The sequence below is a fragment of the Monomorium pharaonis genome, chromosome 5 (genome assembly GCF_013373865.1).
Source record: "Monomorium pharaonis isolate MP-MQ-018 chromosome 5, ASM1337386v2, whole genome shotgun sequence".
Classification (NCBI taxonomy): Eukaryota; Metazoa; Arthropoda; class Insecta; order Hymenoptera; family Formicidae; genus Monomorium; species Monomorium pharaonis.
In genome coordinates, this window is record NC_050471.1 from 25,393,119 (window position 1) to 25,416,919 (window position 23,801).

Sequence of the window (23,801 nt, forward strand, 5' to 3'; positions counted from 1 at the left end):
GAAGTGAGCCAGGAGTAAGCCAGGAGTGAGCCAGGAGTGAGCGAGTGAGTGAGCGAGAAGTGAGCGAGAAGTGAGCGAGGAGTGAGCAAGGAGTGAGCCGGAAGTGAGCGAGGAGTGAGTGAGTGAGTGAATGAGAGTGAGTGAGGACTGAGTGAGGAGTAAGTGAGTGAGTGAGTGAGTGAGTGAGCGAGTGAGTGAACGAGAAGTGAGCGAGGAGTGAGCGAGGAGTAAGCGAGGAGTAAGCCGGGAGTGAGCGAGGAGTGAGTGAGTGAGTGAATGAGAGTGAGTGAGGAGTGAGTGAGAAGTAAGTGAGTGAGTGAGTGAGTGAGTGAGTGAGGAGTGAGCGAGGAGTGAGCTGGGAGTGAGCCGGGAGTAAGCGAGGAGTGAGCCGGGAGTGAGCCGAGAGTGAGCTGGGAGTGAGCCAGGAGTGAACCAGGAGTGAGCGAGGAGTGAGCGAGGAGTGAGCGAGGAGTGAGCGAGAAGTGAGTCGGGAGTGAACCGGGAGTAAGCCGGGAGTGAGCCGGGAGTGAGCCGTGAGTTTTGTTGTGTTGCTTTATTCAGGATACTCTATCTTTTGCAATATAAATACAAAATCTATTGTCGCAAAAGTGTCAGGTACACAAATTTAATTTTATATTATTCTATCAAATTAATTAAAAAATTTTAACAAGCTGCACGGCGATGTTGAAACGTTCGAAGCGATGCCAGGACTGAACTGGAAATGCGTCGAACATCGAAAGAACAAGATGAACGACTGGAGCATTAAGGGTGGGGGAATCCCACTCTGGTCGCCCCTCGTTCAAGTAAAAAGTTCAGTTCTATGCGATTAGATAAAGAAAAAAAGGACACACACACAAGAAAGATCTTCCATCGATATTTCTTTTTAAATATATTTGTATTATTGTACAAAAAATAAACATGCGAATAAGAAAAGTAAAAAGCTAATTAGACGTTCAAAAGTCGCAGGAGCGTTGCAAAGAACGAAAGGCATAACTGTTAATTGCCACAAATTGTTTCCAATAAAAAATGCAGTTTTTTCTCAACTTTTAGAATCTAAGCTTACCTGCCAATATCCACTTTTCAAATCGAGAGTGTAAAACCATGAATTCTCCGGTAAACAATTCAAAATATTGTTAATCCTCGGAAGTGGATAAGGATCTTTTATTGTAACAATATCCGATAATCCGCACAAAATCTTATTGTTCCGTCCTTCTTTTAATTAAAACAGTCAGGAAAATCCATAGACTATTTGACTCCTCAATAACTTTTTGAGCTTTTACTTCCTCCAAAATTTTATTCACTTCTGACTGTAAATGTAGAAGAATCCAATGAGGATACCTGTTTATGAGGCAAGAATCACACAATTTTATATTACGACATAAAACATTACAATTTTCAGAAATAATATTCTTAAAAAAGACATCACCAAATTTAACCAAAAAATTAAAAAAAATTTGTTTTTAAAAAGTTTTTAGATTGCGAGAACTCTTCTCAAAAATCCGCGAGAAAGAGAGAGAAAGAGCCGAAGAGCCGAGGTCTTCTATTCGAGAACAAATTAGCCCGCGCTCTTTCCTTTCGTTCCTTCGTCAAACTAAGGGCGATCTCAAAAAATTCATTTAAAATTCTCGTCCTCTCCGAGTATGCAATTGTCGCCAATATTTGCGACATAGAACGGCAAAACAACATAAAATTTGCCCAGAGAACCTGAGGCAAAAACACGTAAAATTACTGGAATCTTTTCTCCAGTAGAATATCTAAAATTGCAAAATTTAATATGCTGCTGTTTAAGAGAAGCGACCATTCTGGCGCTCAAAACCGACACATCCGACCACATATCTGTTCTGAAATTTTTAGAACATAGATATGGAAGGGGAACATGGGACTGAAATGCGTCCGAAAGAAGTGAGAAAGAAGGTCTAGTTGCCTCTCTCTTGGATGGTCACGCATGCGAACTTTCGAGCAGTAACTCACAAGAGAGAAACAGCTATAGTTCTTTCAAACATCCAAGAGAGAGGTAACTAAATCTTCTTTTTCACTTTTTCCGGACATGTTTCTTCTGCCAAAAACAATAAGTTTCCCTTTTGATTCTATACGAATATGTCTAAGCTGAAATTACACTGTTTTTTATTTAAATATTCTTTCACGCAAAAGCGCCCGCGCCCCACGCCTCCGAGTTGTCACATGAGAACGGCTCCGTCGCGTCCACGAACCGGAGCCAAAGCTCTGTTTGCCGCACAAAAAAAAAATTACTCTCATATTGAAACTTATGTATTCAAATTATTGCGATCATTTCATATATAAGCAATAATATACAATCTTCGAAGAATAATTGTATAATCTTAAATATTAATCATATTATAATTTTAATTCAATATTATAATACTCATATAAAGGATACAATATGTTTACTTCAATTTTAATAATATTTGCTTTCGATTTTTTCATAAATTAAAAAAAAAAGATGAATATTATTTGCATTTTTCTTGTACCAAATATATGTTAAACTTTTTTAATAATATTAATTTGTTCATATGATAAAAAGGTTATTTAGAATTTACTTTAAAATTAGTGCAACAATTAATGCTATCCATTTCAGAATATTGATTTCTCAAACGAATTTTCTAATCTTCATTGCAATACGTATTCATTTACATTTGTCTTCATATTAACACAGACAGCACAGTGACGTTTAAAAAACGTACTAAAAACATATACACTGGACGTTACGGACATATTTAAATAATTCAAATTAGAGCTGTGGACATTTTTAACACATTTTAAAAACATCCGGTGTTACCGTCTTGGACATTCGAAAAACGTACATTTTAAGAAAAACAAATCAAAATTGGGCCTGTTTTAAACATTACTTAAAAGACTTAAAAAAAATTAATTAAGTTGATAAATTTAGTCAAGTTAACAACATTTTTTTCTCAGTGTACAATTAAATAATATTTTTATAAATAAATATAATTTTTTTACAGTTTTTGAAAGGATTAGTGAAACATTATTAATCTTAAATTGATTAATCAATTAATATTTTAATTTTTAAAACAAGAAAGAGAAATTGTAAATAAATACTCTTATAATAATTTAATTTAACATTCATATGAACAGTTCTTTCTAAAAATAACATATTATCAAATAAAAATAATTTAATCTTATTTTTTAAAAATAATAATTGTTGTTTTAAAGTACTGCTTTCTATTTTTTTTTACTTTATTTAATAAAATTATTCTTCAATAATAAGAATATATTTTTGTTGGTACAACAACATAAAAATTTGTTCATGCAAGTAAATTATATTCGTTTAACTTTCTATAATCTCATTTCAAGAGTTATGTATCAAGAAATATATTAACAAATTTCTTTTTTTCTGTATCCCAATCAACAAAATAATATTTAAAAAATAATTTCAATAATATTTAAAAATTATTTGAAACAATATTTACATAAACGTTAAAAATATTGCGATAAGTTCTTTTTTTTTCATTAAAAAAACGTTTTTTTAATTTTTAGACAAATATTATTTTAATGTTTAATACACATTTGCTTTAAAAATATGTTTTTTTAAACATTTAATAAATGTCTGTTTTAACGTTTAAAAAACTGTTTTTTTACACATTTCGAATAATTCCGGTTTCTTGCTGTGAAGCTTTGCTAATTTTATGCCGTGCCGCAACATTCGCGGCGCACGTAAGGATATCCCCATTTTGACTCATTCAAATATTCTTATCAGATTTATATTAAGTTTATTATTAAATTTTTATTGCAAAAAAACAAAAAATTAGTTATATTATTAAATAATTTTGATAAATTTAACATAATCTCACCAATCTAGCATCATTTAATTTCTACGATAATTTTGTAAGGGAGAGAAGACTACATGTTTCAAGCTACAGTCGTATCTGTTAGAACATGTTTAATTTCTGCGCCCGAAAAGTGATCACCCATCCAACTATCAGCCACCGTCAACGTTGCTTAACTTCAAGGATCGTACGCAACATAACACTTCGTGATGAATACTTCGTGTTTATGCATACATATTTGTTATAGATCATTTCAATAGATATTGTCAAAAGGCTGAAACATATATAGTTAACTTATATTTTTATAAATAAACATAAAAACTTTACAGTTTTTTATTCATTTTTACATGCAAAATAAAATATATGAGAAATAACTTATGAAAAAATATTTTTGTTCTGTTAAATGTTTAATAAGTATTTAATAAACATTATTTGTAAAGTAAACGCTAATAATGTAAAAATAATTAAAAATAAATATTTAAAAAACGTTTAAAAAATATTGCTGATTGGGTTCTCGTATCCTCAATCTTTTAATAAAGCTTTTCAACCAGGATTATCAAATATAATTTATTTGAATATTATTTTAAATGACTTTTTAAATGCAAAATAATTATTACATAAACAATAAATAAATGTTACGTAAATATTATTTTAAACCATTTATTAAAATGTTAATTATTATTAAATAAACATTAATAAAATTTTATATAAATATTTGTCTTAAATCATTATTTCAAACAATTAATTATTGTAACTTAAACATTAAATTAATATTAGATAAATAAATATAAAATATTATTTTAAATATTTTTTTAAAGATAAAATAAATATAATATAAAAATTAAATAAATGTTATATGAATATTTTAAACAATTTATTAAATTGTTAAATTAATATTAAATAAATATAAATTAAACATTATATAAATATTTATTCTAAATCATTATTTCAAATAATTAATTATTGTAACATAAATATTATATTGATATTAAAAAAATATTTTTAAGCATTATTTTAAGTATTATTTTAAAGATGAAATAAATATTACACAAACATTAAATAAATGTTATGTAAATATTATTTTAAACAATTTATTAACATGTAAAGTTAATATTAAATAAATATTAATTAAATATTATATAAATATTTGTCCTAAATCATTATTTTTAATAATTAATGATTGAAATATAAATATTAAATTAATATTGAATACATATATTTTTAAATATTACTTTATATATTATTATTAAATAATACTTAAAAAATTTTTTTTTAATATAAAATGAATATTAAATTGAGCTCTTATGCTATACTTATGCAGCTTATGTCATTTTGTGTGTGATAGCTCTTACACTAGACCGCGCACTACAAGGACCACGTGTTGAGCGCGTTCTATAGGATCCCGAATGAGCAATTAAAATGCTTCGCGTGTCCGCAAAGGAAAAAAAAGCATTTTCGCTTTTCTGAACGAACCAAAAAGCTTTATTCAGAACAAGTACAAACTAATGTCGTGACACGTCTGAATAAGCGCGCGATTTCTTTTCAACTAGTTTATTCTCGTTGCTTGACAACAGCGATATCAGTTCAAATGCCACCGGCCACGCCAGCTGCACGAACGGTGGGAGATCTGCTGTCTCTTTCCTTCTCTAGTGACAGCTCGAAACGGAAAAAGACAGCAAATACTCCTACCGCTCGCGCAGCCCCACGCAGCCCTACTGGAAGGAGCGTCTGAACTGACATTGCTGCTTCGCAATTGCTTGCTGTCGCCGATCGATATTCGTAATCGGACAGCTGACTTGCGGTCGAGAAGTATGGGCGGCGCGCGTAAGAACCTAAACACAATGCCAGGCAACAGACAATAGGAAAATAAATAATGAAAGAGAGAAAGAGAGAAAGGATCTTCTTCTCTCTTTTTTTCTTTTTTTATTTCCTGTTCCTATTGCCTGTTGCCTAGCATTGTGTTTAGGCTTAACAATATACATATACATACATATATATGCGTAACTTTTATTTAAAATTTTTTCTCAATATTCCATGAGAAAGAAACATCTGATGCTCTCTTGGCGTTGGCTCGATGTAATCGGCAGCGACTATCACATACACGCTATAGTGTTAAATTGCAAGTGTTTCAATTGCACATAGAAATATTTTGTATTATCTTATAACCGCACGATTAGACTAAGTTGTAGAAAATGAGTTATAGCACTTAACATTTTTTACAAAAAGAGAAAATGTAAAAAATAAAGATATTTATATTTCTTTTATACTTAATAGAGAGGAATAAGCGAACTTTTGTTTCTTTTATCTTTTTTAAACGCATTTAATGTTAGTAGAAAGATGATCAGTGTCGTAAACAAATATTTCAGTCTTAACCGTGCTTTTCTGCTAGTAGTTGGTCTATGGCCTTATCAACGATCAAAATTTGCTCGATTTTATTCATTTTTATGTTACTGTATTATTGTAACTACTGTTCTACTTCAGGTATGTTGATTTTCTGACTACATTTATGTTACGTAATGTAGAGGATTACTTCAATACTTGACGACTCTTTTATTAACTTAAAAACTAAAATTTTATTCTATATATTTTACTTAAAGTAAAATTGTTTTATCGAATTTATGTCTAATGAATTAAAAATAATTAACTTGTTGTAAATTTTAGAATTTATACACAAAAAAGATAATTTTGAGCATATTCACATTAATAAATTTCTGTTTTTTTTCTACTTTAATACGTTTTCTAATTCGTAATACGTTTTCAATATGTGTTTCTTTCAAATATTATTTTTAATGTTTTACTGAAATATTTTTTATAATAACATTATATACAATAATAAAAACTACATATTAGAAAACGTTACATGTTATAAAATATCATTGTATTAACGATATTTTATTCCCTTAAGAAAAAGTATTGATTAAACATCATCAGTAACTGATAGACTAATCAGTACTTTTTCTTAAGGGTTTACAGGGATATTATTTTTTAAATATTAATAGATTTAGATTGATTGTTAAATAAATAAAGAACTATTTCTAAATAAGTACAATGTATTTTTGTATAAAAATTTAAAAAAATAGAATAAATTATTATTAACCAAGAATTTTAACAGCAAAAATTGTTTAAAAAATGTAATTTTAATTAATAAAACATTAACATAATGTATAATCTGGTTTATGTTTAAAAGGATAAATGATAAAGACATGTATAATGCTTCTAAAAAAGTTTTTAATTACAGTTTGCAACACTTGTGTCTTCAAAAGGTACTGCAGATTATATCATAAAGTTCTGTTCTTTTTCATTTGTAATCATTACTTCAATCGTTACATACAACTCGTTTTACGTTAACAGTGATGAAGTAAGTTAATTATACCTATTTTAATCAATATTTACATGTTATAATTTTGCAACCTTTAGAGTTTTCTTCTTTTTTATAAAAAATATATAAATATTAAAATAAATTTTTTTAACAAATAGTTAAGGTATTTAATAGAACAAATTCAGCTCATTTATGATGACTTAAAGGATAATAATGAAATTGCTATTTTTGAAAAATATGCAAATATTTCGAAACGTTACACGACTGCGTTTATAAGTAAGACAATATCTTTTATTTATTATATTTATAACATATTAACAAGTATGAAATTTGAATAACAAACATTTTTTCAAATTTCTTGAGTTGCAACATGTTTTATTTTTTAAAATTTAGATATATTAAAAAATAAAGAAATTAAAACACAAAAAATTAAAAAATAATTAAAATAAATATATTTTATACACTTTGTTTCTTAAATATATATTTCAATATTTTTAATAATTATAATTAATGAATTCATACAAATAAAGTTATTAAAACATAAAATTATTTTAATATTGCCATTACAATAAAATGTATGTACCTTTATCAAATCTCATATAGCACACTCTTATTGAAGGACGTTGCAAGAACAGAATATCCGTATAAAATCTATATAATGTTGTTGGGATTATAACGTTCATGCAATATTCTTCAGATTAGACACGCGGACAGGAATGCCTGGCCATATGGAGTTAGCTGTACTTTTGACTGAACTGAAGTTTTGACTTTGACTGAAGTTTTAACTTCTATTATATATAGAATACATTACATGCATGCACTATAGAAATCCTAGAATAGAGTTCATTTCATATGGCTAACCATTCCTGTCCAAGTGTACTAAATGGAATACATTAAGTATTATATTAATGAATATATAAATAATATATAATATGGTATCGATAACATTTAGGTTTATGAAATATCTTCCCTATTTCAATATTACATTAGTAATAAATATTAAGTTTGTATATAATAATTTTTATTTTCTTCAGCATGACAATAGCCATGGAAGGGAACTTGGTTTACAATTTCTAATATGTTCATATATCCATTTCTTCATCTTATCTACCTAAACTAATATTTCTATTTTAATATTTTAATATTTTTTGTTTTTCTATGCTTTTTACAAATTCGCTCTATTTGCTGTTAACTTAATTACCCCTTGAATACCTACAAATACTTACATCACAATATACACATTAACCCAATAACATAATAACCTAAAGCATACTCTTTAAATTCTTAGAGTGATAATTCACTCAAAAATTGAGTGACTGGTCAAATCACTCGAGTTAGAGTGACTTTTTATTCAGATAGAATTAATTCTCTCATTTTTTGTTATAGTATGAATTTTTAACTCTGCAAAATGAAGTGAAACATGTGTACTTTATTATATAGAGTATATTTTCACTCTATATAGTAAATATTTTCACCCTATATAATATGGAGTAGAATTTTGTTATTCGTGAAGAGTGACAAACACACGAAATGCGCACGAGTGTGAAACACATTCGCGCTTGTTTGTGGCAAAGACCAAAACTGCGGTACAATAGGGTCGTTATCTTGCGACGTTAACGTGTCTCGCGTGTGTACGTATTCGATACGTAGTTTTGAGAATAATTTAAACCATAAAAGACTTAAACCATAAAACATTGTCTTAAAGTATAGTCTCCAAGTATAGTTTTAAAGTATAGAGTCTCTAAAAAAAATTTCAGAAAATAAAGCACAAAAATAACACAGAGCGGTCTAATAATATGTATACGTTTACAACTATAGTCATTCTTTTCTGAATATTAAATTATATATCTAAACTAATAACACACAGAACAACTTGGAACAACTTTCAGTTTTGCCAGAACAAACGTGCAAAGGTCACTTTACTCTTGAAGTTAAACATTTATGTTTTTTTTACTGGTAACGTGGTCTAAACGTTGCTAAAATATAGATCAATGGCACCTAGGCGTAATTACAAGGTAAAATTACAAGGTAAAAATGTGCATTTACGTAGAAACAGAAAATGTATAAAAAAATATGATATTTTTATAGTTATACAAAAAAATCAAAATTATGTTTTTGTAATGATAAAACCAAAGAAGTATTTTATAGAATAAATTATTAATTATAATATCATATTAGTATTAAAATACGTTTTATTTTGAAATACATATACCAATACATTCTGCGAACACTATTAATTCTATGATACCTTAACTTAATTCTTCCTCTCCTCTCTCTCTCTCTCTCTCTCTCTCTCTCTCTCTCTCTCTCTCTCTCTCTCTCTCTCTCTCTCTCTCTCTCTCTCTCTCTCTCTCTCTCTCTCTCTCTCTCTCTCTCTCTCTCTCTCTCTCTCTCTCTCTCTCTTGCCTCCCCCTCTCTCACACACACGCACCCTCTCCTCCCTCTCTCTCTTACTCCCTCTCGCTCTCCTTCTCTGTTTCTATCTCTCTGTATCTACTTGTATCTATTTCATTCATAATATATTATTACCTGTAATAAAAAAAAAAAAAACTAAAATAAACGAATAAAAACCTGTAAAGCTAAAAGTTTTTATCATCATATTTATATAATGGTTATTTTTAATATTTTACAAATCGCTACCTCTCAGATCGAAACAGAAAACCATGAAAATGGAAAGATTGGTGTGACAATTGTGTACTTTGTGAACAATGGAATATAATTTTATTTTAACAATTTTGATGCAATTTGGATGTTATCTTCCAAAAAGCTTCAAAAATATTTTATATAAAGGATTTATAATTTTTACCTTGTAATTTTACCTTGTAATTTTACCTTGTAATTACGCCTAAATGTTATTGATCTATATTTTAGCAACGTTTAGGCTACGTTATCAGTCAAAAAAACAACATAAATGTTTAACTTCAAGAATAAAGTGACCTTTGCACGTTTGTCCGGCAAAACTTAAAGTTGTTCCGAGTTGTTCTGTGTGTTATTAATTTAGATATAATTTATTATTCAGAAAAGAACGACTATAGTTGTAAACGTATAAATATTATTAGACCGTTTTGTTATTTTTTTGTTTTATTTTCTAAAATTCTTTTTCTAGAGACTATACTTTGGAACTATACTTGGAGACTATACTTTGAAACGATGCTTGGAACAACTATAACAATTTATACTAATAGTGAATTGTATAATTTTTGCAAAAAAGGGTGCCAGCTCAAAAAAAATTTTTTTTTTTATAGCTTCTTGTTTATCTTATGGAGTTTTTCTTTTGGAACAATGCTTGGAACAACTAGAATAATCTATAGCGATAACGAATTTTTTGATTCATGAAAAAAGTGGTGCCAGCTCAAAAAATTATTCTTTTTTTTTTAATTTCATAAACAACCGTTTGTGATAAAATTTTGTCACTTTAGAACAATGTGGAACAAGGTTAGAACAACCTGGAACAACTTTCGAAATTGTGATTTTCAAAAAAAGGGTGCCAACTTCATACACTCCGACATCCTCTCTTCTTCTCTTCACGCTCAACATCTCTATTTGCCTCGACTTTAAATATTATTTTCTGCTGATTTTTAAACGATCGTTGTCGATGCAACTCGCATTCGCAGCAACAGTTGTGGCAATACAATAGCCACAGAACGCCCCTGCCAGCGTTGTATGTACTAACAGCGCAATAAACATTGTACACGCATCGATAGAAATGGTGTCCGTCAGCGTAAAAATTAAGGATCGCGCCGGTGTTGCATCTTTCACCAACGCCACACACTCAAGAAAGATATAATTTTTTCGCTCCTTCCCGTCTCCACTCCACCGCACGCCCAGTAACACGCATAACATGTATGGCGCTTCGCGCGCGCGCGCGCGCGTGTGTGTGTGTGTGTGTGTGTGTGTGTGTGTGGATGCGCCGGATGCCGAGGGACACCATTTCTGCCGGTGCGTGTACACTCTGATACTTAACTGCAATATGGACAAACTACAGTCGTCGAATACAAATACATCAGTTATTTTAATACAACATAATAAGTACAAAATAAATGAAATACAGTTAATATAATACATGCAAAATAAAATAACAACTAAATAAAGTAAAATTATACATATAACGTGAAATTAATGCCTAGATCGGATCGTTAAATAGACAATCAATTTGAATTTGTTTTTTTGTCAGTTACAAAAGAAAAAAAATTTTTTTTTCTTGATCACAATTTTTCGGTTTCATCTCAAGCCTGCCTGGAAACACTTTGGAAAGCAGACCTTTCTGCCTACCTTTGTCGTTCGAGTCTTCAGCGGCCCCACGGGAGCGGCGGCACTCTTGTCTTGCTCTCGGTAACTGACCCGTGCGCCGAAGTTTCGAGTCACCTGTCAACATAACTTGACGTGTTCTCGCCGTTATCTGTAAAAATATACGCCAGTTTTAATCAGTCGATGGAAATGATTAGGTTTTTGCCGTAATGGAAACGACAAAATTCTTTTTGTTGCGTCTGGTGACTAGATATAGCTCGTCATAGTGTGTTGAAGCATCAATTTCGGTGCTTCATGCCGAACGAATACTCGATCAGTTGTTGCTTTGTAAACAAATGGCTTTCGCTTTCCATGCTGGAAACCTTGGATCTGTCGCAACTCGTTGAAACTCTTCTTGAACCTTTTCACGAAATCGATGACGTCGTCTACATCATCCCCATATAACATCGGATATTCTATGTATATGCATTTTTTTTCCATAATGTGAAAAAAATATCTTGTATGTTAAACGTATATACATCTCACATACATGATTCGAATATACATTATGGTATATAAAGTGTATATCCATTAATGTATTTGATATGTATATACAGCGCACAATGTTAAATGTATATACATCTCACATACATGATTCGAATATACATTATAGTATATAAAGTGTATATCCATTAATGTATTTGATATGTATATACAGCGCACAATGTTAAATGTATATACATCTCACATACATGATTCGAATATACATTATAGTATATAAAGTCTATATCTATTAATGTATTTGATATGTATGTACAGCGTACAATGTTAAATGTATATACATCTCACATACATGATTCGAATATACATTATGGTATATAAAGTGTATATCCATTAATGTATTTGATATGTATATACAGCGTACAATGTTAAATGTATATACATCTCACATACATGATTCGAATATACATTATGGTATATAAAGTGCATATCCATTAATGTATTTAGTATGTATATACAGCGCACAATGTTAAATGTATATACATTTCATATGCAAGATATTTTTCCTTTAGAACATGAACTTGTACGCTCACGTGTAAGGAGTAATTCTCGCAATCACCGCTAGACAATGCAACTTAGCCCTTTCTCCGGAGTCAAGTGATTCTCTCTTGCATATATAAGGAGGTTACTTGCAACTCCGCAATCAGATCTCGAATCTCATTTTTATTAGCTACCGTGCCTCGAGTACGGTACCGTACCAACACACAATCTCCACAAATTTGTATCATGTATATTCTATGTACATCTTATGTATATATACTATGGACATATGTATAATATTATGCATGTATTATGTACATTCTATGTTCATGTTATGTATATAAAATGAATGATAAATGGACATACATTATGTATATACATGTAATATACGAATCATATACATGTGTATATACTTTCGATCTGCAATGGATATTTTCCTTGTAACATTTCATATGCAATGGATGTACGGTGTAATACAGAACCATAGTATATACAACACACATAAATGTATATACATAATATATACATTGTATATCTAATTGTTTTGTGGGGTATATTTAGATACACATCCGGTTTTATTTGCACATACATTTCACATTCAATGTATATACATTACATTAAGAAAGTATATACCTGGATTATGTAATATACATAAATGTATGTACAATGTATGTACTGAGTATATTTTTATGTATATACATAATATATACATATTACATATAAAAATGTATATACAAAATATACATACATACAATATACATATTATATACATATGTATATACTATGGATCTTTTATGTACATTAACCCGGTTTCATTTGCACATACTTTTCACATCCAATGTATATAAATTACATGAAGAAAGTATATACCTGGAATATGTAATATACATAAATGTATGTACAATGTATGTACTGAGTATATTTTTATGTTTTGTGGGCGCGTTATCCATCGACTCAAGAATTGATCGGGAAGCCTAATGCCCGTATTCATTGTCAGGCCTTACACTTAAGGCCTTCTTAAATTTATCTTTAGATACTTTGTAGCCAATAAAATGATTCGTAGAGTATTTAAAGATAATGTATGCGCATGTAACTTAAATTTTCGTATCACAATTTTGTTTCAAATAAGCATTAAAATCTAATTTTCGAAACTCGGCACTGTTTGTTCCTGTCGTCCTGTTTATCAATCTATGGATATGAATTTCATAAGTACAAACTGTACGTAGATCTTTTATATTAAGTAAATAATGTTTCGATGTGACCACGAATTAACTTTTTTTTCCGTTTTTGGTATAAAGTCCACTTCATAGACTGATAGCGTTTACTTTCTCTTTTGAGAAAAATTTCCCAATCTATAAAAGGAATAAGAAGATATTGCGATACAAAAATTACTGTCTTTCTGCTGATAAAACAGACGTTCAGGCACACGTTTCCAGCATCCCCTTAAAATTACATTATAAAAAGACTACTTTACATGAGTAATTATTTGTTCTAATGTTTTTTTAGTAAGTGTCGTTTGTTCTATATTTATGTTGGTTGGCATTCAATTATGGCCAGATTTTATTGATATTATTCTAACTACAAATGGGTCTCGATCACGTCGGCGTCGCCTGCAAATCTTAACTGAACACTTTATTGATCAAGAAAGATATTACTATATACAGCAAATCCATATAAATGCAACTTTATGCATAGTATTTACCGCATCGATATCAACAGGATCAATGCTTTTGACATGTGGTCAACATGCATGTGGAATGTTTAAAATTGCTAGGTAAGAAACTGTGAATATTTAAATATACATATAATGGTTTAATTCTAGCATTTTTCTGTAGAAACTACAAAAATTTAGAATTTTGTAGAAATTTTTCCGCCAGGAAAAGCTCAGGGATTCTTTACACATCGTGGTATTCGTTAAGTTCGCAAAGATTCGGATGTTTTCCATTTATGTGTATCTTATACATATACATAATATTTGTGTTATCATCTGCTGGAGACAACTCAAATTCGTCGCAATCACATGCCGTACATTTACCGCGTCGATTGACACCCATAATTAGCACCAACAATTAGCAATAAAAATATTTATTACAACTGGGAAGAGAAGGGCCGTTAAATTAGACCAGCTAACAGACTGCTGTAACAATGAACGACAAAGCTATCGCTACCGCTCACGCCATGATTTTGTTTATTTCGTTCGCTTTAATATACATGATGGACCACATCCTTTATAATGTTCGTTATAACGTTTGTTTTATAATAATTATTTCCAGTCTTATTTATATAAAGGATATTGATATATATGAATAAAATGTCACATTAAGAATTGCGCCAGTCACGCTTAAATAAAATGGACACGTCAGAAATCCGTTATAATATTGTATATTCCGTTATAAAAAATACATGTCCTTTATATATAAAGAGGATATGTTTTGCAGTGTACAAAATTCTATAGCTTTCTATAGCTCAAAATCGTCCAAAAAAGCTACAGAATTTTTTTTTTACATTTTTTTAATAATATCCCAGCTAACGTTAAATTTTCCTGAGATATTCCATTTGTCCCAAAACTGCCGCATATTTGCAATGGGAGAAGAATGTTTACAGAATCATCAAATGTCCCCTAAAATATTTGGAATAGTGTACGAACATTACATATACATATGATAAAAATATTTATAGAACATATGATGGGACATATTTAGAATATTTGAGAAATATTGTTACAAATAAACCGTCATGCGCATGCGCATCATGATCATGCGTGATACGCAGCCTATGTCATGTACGTATGTACATATAAGCTACATAACTCGTATTTTAAAGCGAATATTTTTATGAACAAATAAACTTTAAAAATTGTTTTTGGTCTTGATCCAACCGTCAGGTTTATCTGTGTACTACATACTTTAAACGTGTAAAAGAAATTCAATTCTGTAAATTTAATTTGAAACTAAATGGTTGAACAGAATGTCATTAAAACAGACGACTTTAGAATCTCCTTGAGGATGCTAAACAGCCCGTCAAACTTGATTGAAATCGATAATGTATAAGAGCAGTGCTTAGAATTAGTTGCACATTTTGGGCCGATTTCTGAGGCACCACCTGCTATGCTTCCCCAATACCATTCTAGGCTCTACGACCGAGCGATTGTTTTTTAATATTTATGCCAGAAAGATTAACTTCCCGCTTTTGTTACATAATGTACTATGTTTTACATTAATTTTGGGATACAGTTCCGAAAACGCGCGACTTACCTCCGATTTTTTAAAACTACGTATTCTTACGTATTTTGGCGCACTAACCACGAATATGATAGTGAAAATTTGGCGCAAATTTGATTTTTATAGCAAAAATCATAAAAATCATGGTTTTTTTATTTATTTCTATAAATAATGGGAAATTTGAAAAATATTTTAAATAAAAGTTGTGGATCATCAAAATGCACATTTTATGCCCCATTGATTTTTGTCATAAATAGCTTTTGAAAAAAACAACGGTAAATGTTCAAAATTTTATATAACTCATCCAACACAAATAGTTTTATTATGGCGAATTCGGTTGAGTGCACCAGTGCGCACTAAACACTGCATAAGTTCTTCTTCTTCTTCTTTTAATTCCCCAAATGGATGTCCGACCCAAGCACAGGGTTACAGTACTACGCTTTAACCGTTTTAATTAAAAACCCTAAGTTAGTCCGTGGGAAAATGGATTTGTTACTTACTACTGCATAAGTTGCGACTTTCCACGCCAAACAAGAACCACGCTGTTTGTTTCTACATTGTTCTATAACACAGAGATAGGATATGTTATAATTATTTATGCGGGGATGTAGGGAGAAAGGCGAGCCGACGTCCATACTTATACTGTATCATATGGATTTTCGACTTTTTGGGGATAGTTTAAGTAAGCATTGAAATTAACTAATAAAACTCGATTTGTGTTGGATGGGTTATATAAAGTTTTGAACATTTAATGTTGTTTTTCTTAAAAAATATTATGTTTATAGCAAAAATTAATAAAACATAAATTGTGCATTTTGATGAAATTTACTTTTATTTGAAATATTTCTTGAAATTCCCGTTATTTATAGAAATAAATAAAAAAAATTATTTTTATGGTTTTTTCGTAATTTTCGCCATGAAAATCAAATTTGCTCCAATTTTCACTATCACATTTGTAATCAACGCACCAAAGTACGTAAGAATAGTTTCAAAAAATCAGAGGTAAGTCGTTTACGGAACTTTATTCTAATTTTGTTGCTATAAACTTTTGTTTTTAAGACAGCAACATTTTTAGATATTCATTGCTATTAAATTATTTGCAGTTATCGTATCAAGAAGGCAATAGTAATTTACATTCAAAGTATTAATTTTAAAAATAAAAATTTGGTTTATAACAATTTTATTTACGGTGTACATATTCATCAAAAGGCAATAATGTAAGTATTTACATTCTATAATACAATGTCTCTATATTATATATGTAATAACAATTTATTTTTTAAAGGTTTTCCGAATATATAATATCTAACTTTGAGATGTCATTTATGTTTTTAATAATAATTGGTATACTTACTTTGAGTCTTAATATTTTTCAAGTAAGTTTATATTCAATTAATATTGTATATCACATGTTTATGCTGTTTTATATATGTTTAATAATCTTTATTATGTTTTAAATAAGAAATATAAATTAATTTAATAACTTTCTTATAATTGTTATTAGATTGTTAAATTAAATATAAAATTTTATAAGGATGATAATTAATTATGTATCAGAGATTGATTTTGTTATATAATTTTATTACGTAATTGTTTATGCAAATTTATATTTTTTTTTATTGTCAATATTTAAAAATCTGAATCTTATAAAAGGAAACTTATATTATCTGATGTCATTTTACCAGATTTCGATGCTTTTACAATAACATTTTTGGTTTAAATAAAGTTTCTTGTACTCTTGGTCCAAATTTACCGTTAACTTCTTTCAAAACAATAAATAAGGGTGACAGCAAATTACGATTACATAATATTATTGTTTGTATCGATACACTCTACTTTTTTATTCCTTTAGGAGACAATGATTTTCCAGAACGCATTTCTAATTGGAAACCACTTTGATCAGAATTATAAACATTTTCTGCTCCAAACTGTTCAACAAGTGGTTTCATTGTTTTAAAAAAATTATTTGTTGAGTTTTGTTAGTCAATAGAATCTTCCACTGTTCTTTTAGTTACAAACTGCGTAACTTCCCAGCAAACACAAAGTTACATGTAACGTGCTTGTTAGTTGTAATTTTCCACTCAATAATATAATTGCAATATAACACACGTGTTATATTACAATTACATTGTTTAGTGGGAAATTACAACTAACAGGTACGTTACATGTAACTTGGTGTTTGGTGGGTTATTTTGAAACAATTTGGTGAGATTTCTTGAATCTTGATATCCAACTGAGATGCTTTAAATATAGGATTTACATTTTCTATTTCTTCTTGGGCTTGTAAAGTCCATCTTTTTAAATCGATATCATGAACCATAAATCAATAGCTGCAGTAAATTTATCATGTGTAAATTTGGAGATATAAGATAATTTTTTCAAACGATTTCTAGTTGATTGTAGTTGTTCTTCCCATCATCTTAACTGACGTTCAGACGAAACTCTTCTAAATTTATTTTGTACTGATTTTAGAGAATGATGCTTTTTTCTGTGGTTAATTTTTTTATTATTATCCAAATTTCGCCAATATTTCGCCATATTCAGCTGGTCTTTTATAAGTACTGTCAAAATTTACATCACTGTTTGAACACCGTAGATGAGAATTTAAATTATCTTCACTCCATGCTTCTTCGTCTTTTTCTATTCATTTTTTTAAAAGAAAAGAACAGGCCAATTTACTAGTTACAATTTACGACAGATCTTATATATTGTCGAATGCTACGCGTTTAAGATTAAAATAAATAAGGATTTATTCATTTCTAAAAACATGTAGTTAAAAATGTAGTTGAAAATTTTAAACTATATCTTGTACAATAGATTATGTAAGTTGTTATATAAGTTATCTAATTTAAATTTTGATTTAAAAGTTGATTTTAACATTTATACTCGTACATTAGTGTTTTCAGATCTTATCATCTGAACTTAATGTTGAGGAACTTCTATTACGTTTTACAATAATATTAGGTTTTTATATTTACTTATTCTTTTCGAATTTTATGGGACAAGAAATTACAGATCATTATAATCTTATATTTATTACTGTGTAAGAAATATTCTAGTTTACTATAATTGTTTCACAGACTTTAGTAACGAATGTAAAAATTAATGTAATACACACACATATATATGAACTGAAAATCATTTATAAATATTTTTCTCTCAAATTACTTAATATTATGTTACCGCATGTAGGTATGAAGTCCAATGGTATGCAACTCCTTTATATATACAAAAATTGATACAACTTTTGTTATTAAGAGGCAATAAACCTTTTGGTTTGAAAGTTGGTAAATTGTTCGTGGCGTCCTTACAATGTTTTGCTACGGTATAAAACATTTCACATATATCACAATATATTATATTTGAAGATATTTTAAGATAAGAAAATATAACTGTTGTTCTTTGTTATAGCTAACAAATGCGTCCTGGTCTTATTTTATTGCCATGAAATCTATTAAAAAATGATGGAAGTCATGATCGATCAATATACGTTATTAAAATGTAAAGTAGACAAAGAATAATATTTCATATTTAGTTAAATAGAATGTAATAAATATATAATAAATATATAAATATGTAAATTAATATACAAATGCGTATAACAAGAGACACGGTATTGTCTTGCATCAAGTAAACGCGCAGCGCGAGACTACATTGGTATTATATGCTTTGCGAACATCCGAGATTATTAGATCTCAATAACGATTGAATCGATCAATTTCTAACTTAATCGAAAGCGTGGGTTTGATTTGTATAAAAAAATTTTTATTTTTTTTTATTATTTTTTCTCTATATGCCCTACGAGGAAGCATATCGTAATGTAAAGTTCAAAAATACAAATTTTTTATTTAAGAAACGTCATTGCCCTAAAAAATTACTCAGTACATGAATTTAATACTAGATAGCTCTTATAATCTTTACCCACAACATTTCTCTTATAATTTTGATATATCTGCATATTTTAACGACTCGTTCTCGTGCACAGACTAGCTCCCCAGGACCAGAGCACGGGAAGGTTTCGAGACAGCAGACACGATATTTTAATTAATTACAGTTTATTCTTTCCACCAATTATACATAATATTTATATAAAGTGTCCGCGTGGTGGCATTTCCGCGGAATCAGCTGTTGTGTGTCAAAACTATTTTGGTTGCGCCCGAGTACAATAGTACGCGTGATCGCGGCCTTAGAATGCGCAGTGCGCTGCATGGGTATAAACTGCGTAGTGATGGGCGATATTTTTATACCTAGTATTTTGTAACTGTTATTGAAGGAGAACCATTGTAATTAGTTAACAATTTTCTCCAATATTTTGTATAATATAATAATATGTAATAATATAATATAATAATGTTGCACGTGAATGCATGCTGATGTGAAAGAGAAAGAGTAAATAATATTAATATAATATAGTAATATAATAATATAATATAATATAAAATATTTATATCCAGACTTCTTGGTCCGGATCCATTAGCGACATGCCAAAGAGTCGATTTCTGATAGGAGTATGATTTCCATCCCTAAAATGTCTGCGGTGGTGTACTTTCAGCATGCTCTGGAAGGACTTTGGATATATTGTATAATATTCTGGAAAAAATATTTCATTCTTCCGTCTTATAATTTATACATAGAATTTGTCTATAATGTATAAAAAAACATTTAAATTATTACAAACATTACTAATAGACATTATAATTATCTAAATAAGAAATTTGTTACTTACGAACAATTCTTATACTTCGTAGTGTTTACAATTATGGTATTCTTCAAAAAAATGGTACATGCAGAAATATTCCATGCACCAGGAGCAACGTATTACAGCAGGTTCACCACATGTGGAACAACGTGGAATTTCATGTATATCTTTTCCGGAGAAACAAAAATCGACTGGATTTTCAAACCTTAACGGCCGTTCTTCGATATAGACACTTTTAAACCAGGCGTATTTGAAAAGATTATGGAATCGTGGAGAGGACAGCTGTATATGAGTTAACGATTGTAATTAAATGATATTATTTCTTAAATGTAAATTAATATCATAATTTAACAATGTAACTCGATCATTAAATGTCCTCACAAAGTTTTTCCATATTTTAAATCCATACACGGCAAGAGGTTGAATCATTCCTGCGGTTTCTTTTGATATTGTTAAAATCCTTTCTACATCTTTATCTTTAGATGGCATAAATTCTTGTAGACTAGCGGGACAATGATCGCTCCAAGAATCTAATAATAATACACTGAAGCTTCCAGTTGAAGGTAAAAATACATTTTTGAACCAAGATTGAAAGTGTTGTATAGTTAATTTTCCTGATTTTGATGCTGCGATATAAACATTTGCAAGTCTAAACAAAGTTTCTTTTACGCGTCCAAAACTTCCACTGGTTTCTTTTAATACCAAATAAAGAGGTGATTGTAATTGCCCGCTTGCAGAAATTGTGGGCATAAAAGTGTAGCTGTGTGTAATTGTTGATTATGATTAAACTATGGTTTCGATTGTTTTAACACCTTGGTTTGTTAACGTTCTGCCTAAAAAAACAAGTTTATATTTTGATGACTCACAAAATCCATGATTTAATGAGAATCAATTGCAATAAGTGAGTTCCAAATTTCAGGTAGGTTGTCCAATATAAATAATTTATTAAATACTTATAAATAAAAAATAATTGGATTTTGTTAGCAATTTTTATAATTGTACCATTTAAGCATTTTTTAAATAACTAATTTAAATTATTAAACTATACTATATAACAAAGAAAACTTTTTTTAACATTGAAAGTGGTTTATCAGTCAGGCTCTCCAACGTGATAGAAAAGGTCAAATCTAACGCATTTAAAAAATTTATACTTTGACATAAAAATGATTATTATAAATTATTAGCAATATGGTAGTTATTTAAGAAAAATATTTAATTTGTAATGTTGAAGAGACCGGAATGGATCAACATTATTTTGCAAAAAATATTTTGTAGGTACATTTTTTTTACTTAAATGAAATAATTTTTGATAACATTAACTATATATAACATATTGCTATAACTATTAAAAAATCACGGATTTAAACGTCACAGCGCTAAGACACCAATAAAAATTATTCTTGACACATTGTTTTCTAGAAAATACAATTACTATCAAACTACTGTGAATTATTTTATTTTATTTATTTTATAGAGTACAGAATTAATTATCAGGGAATTATTTACCAAAATTAGCATTTTGTACGTAATAATTATATTTTAAAAATTAATGCAATAATTATTAATATTAATAAAATAACACAATTTCTTTTAATAAACGCATAAGAATTTATACAAATTTTATTTTATTTTAAAAGGTACAAAAAACATTTAGCGTATACGTAAAGTTATGTTAGTATTTGACTGATTTTCTTTAACATCCACAGACATCTTTACTGTAACAGACCTAAACTTGAAAAAATTGGTCATCTTTAAACGCTTCCCACTTGAAGAGTATTAGCTCAAACATTTTGGTAAGTTTATAATGTTTGTTTTTAATTTAATCGTCTAAATAATTTCAGGAATCAAGTAGTGCTATAGATTTGAAACGTTTTACACAATTTTGCATTGTAAAAATTTGTATGTATATATATTATGTTTAAATAAATATTATTTATAACATACACATTTACCCGTACCCACACTATATCTACAATTTTAATTATTAATTTATATAAAATTTCTCTTATTTTACTTAATGGTAAAATTGAAAAGCATGTGCGTAGCACGTTATTAGTTATATTCTAGTATAATATATAATGAGAAAATCCAAGTTTGCTTCTTTTCAGTTTTTCACGTAATTAAATTTTATAATTATATAGATGATGTGATACACAATAATTTGATACACAATAAATTACCTTTAAAATGTAATTTTTTTCACAAAGAGTATATAAAATAAGAATACCTAAATTACATAAATAAGAACATATAAGAATTTTCCGTAAGAATATGTAAATTTTTCAATAACATTGACACGTTAAAGATTTTTTAATTAAGAAAATGCTAAATATTAATAAAATGGTATCCAGAATGTTCAAATAAAACAAAATGTAAATTTAATCGAGACTAAAGAATATTCAAAATATTCTTTTTTTCCGTTTTTATATCACTATAATTCTCTTATGCTTGTCCTACAATGAAAATTGTAAAACGCACATCATAGATCACAAACGTAGATACGAGTCAAACAAACGTATTAATACTCTTCTTGATGCTTCTAATAGATTATTGTATCCGTGACCTGCGATCTGCATTTGCGGCTATTGTAAAATAGGCTTTGCATATTTTTACATACCGGAACACTACATTGCGCGCGCTTTGCGTTATTTAGCCTTTTTATATTGAACATTGCACTTATTCTTCTTCTGAATATATTTATATTCAGTTTATATGCAAATAATTTTATTTTCGAATGTTTTTTATTTATTCTTATTTCTTATTTCTTCTCTCTTAAACTCTCTTTCTTACTGGCTGTTTCTTTCTATTTTTTTTTTACTTCCCAAACGTAATCTCTTGCTCTATATTTTTATGTTGTTCAATATTACTCTCACACATTTTATCATATTTAATCCCCTTCTTTATCTCACGCTCTCTTACTTTTCCTCTTCCTCTCCCTCTCACCCTCTTTCCCCGGCCACTCTCTCTCTCTCTCTCTCTCAGTTCCTGGTAAACACCCCCCCCACACACACACACACATACAGAACGGCATTTTTCAGAGCCCCATGATGTGCAATTCCAATCGCGCCACCTTCCCGTGGTGTACATTGGGTAACACTAATGCCGACGGTAAAACCTTTTAATAAGAAGTAGTCAGATGAAGGTCGTCTATTTTTATTAGATATTGCAGTTCCTGGAACTGATACAGCCTAATGAACTTTTTCTACGTGGTAAAATCGAATATCAAAATTTCCTAATGGAGAAGCTTCGTTCGCGTAACTACTCAGAGTTGCTTGTGTTAATGTGAGTCTGGAGTAGTAAAATTCCGTGGTAAGTCAGCTACGCAACACATATGCACATATACGTCGAACGCTCACAATCCGAGGATGGTTTCGAGCTTTGAAATACCATAGTTGTTAACGGAATCCGGAATTTTTATTCTTGCAACAGTTAAAATTGGGCATTGTTAAAAATTCAAAATTGAATATCTTAGCACCTAATGCTTTTCC

At 29.3% G+C, this 23,801-nt stretch overlaps 1 protein-coding gene and 1 long non-coding RNA gene across 3 annotated transcripts; one reads left to right on the top strand and one right to left on the bottom strand.

Moving 5' to 3' along the window:
* Window positions 1–865: 865 nt before the first annotated feature.
* LOC118645654 lies at window positions 866–5,355 on the bottom strand. Of its 2 annotated transcripts, none has more exons than XR_004963341.1 (3): window positions 5,159–5,355; window positions 3,831–4,080; window positions 866–1,338 (listed from the first exon to the last, which is right to left on the bottom strand). It is a non-coding gene; the product is annotated as an uncharacterized LOC118645654 (long non-coding RNA). The 2 variants fall into 2 exon arrangements; XR_004963340.1 differs by having other exon boundaries at window positions 5,120–5,355.
* A 759-nt stretch (window positions 5,356–6,114) lies between these two features.
* LOC118645807 lies at window positions 6,115–16,835 on the top strand. Its single transcript, XM_036287523.1, has 5 exons — window positions 6,115–6,287; window positions 7,045–7,164; window positions 7,284–7,401; window positions 13,900–14,167; window positions 16,718–16,835. The coding sequence occupies exons 1-5, from the start codon at window positions 6,144–6,146 to the stop codon at window positions 16,833–16,835; spliced, it is 768 nt and encodes a 255-aa protein (XP_036143416.1). The 5' UTR covers window positions 6,115–6,143.
* The last annotated feature ends 6,966 nt before the right edge of the window (window positions 16,836–23,801 follow it).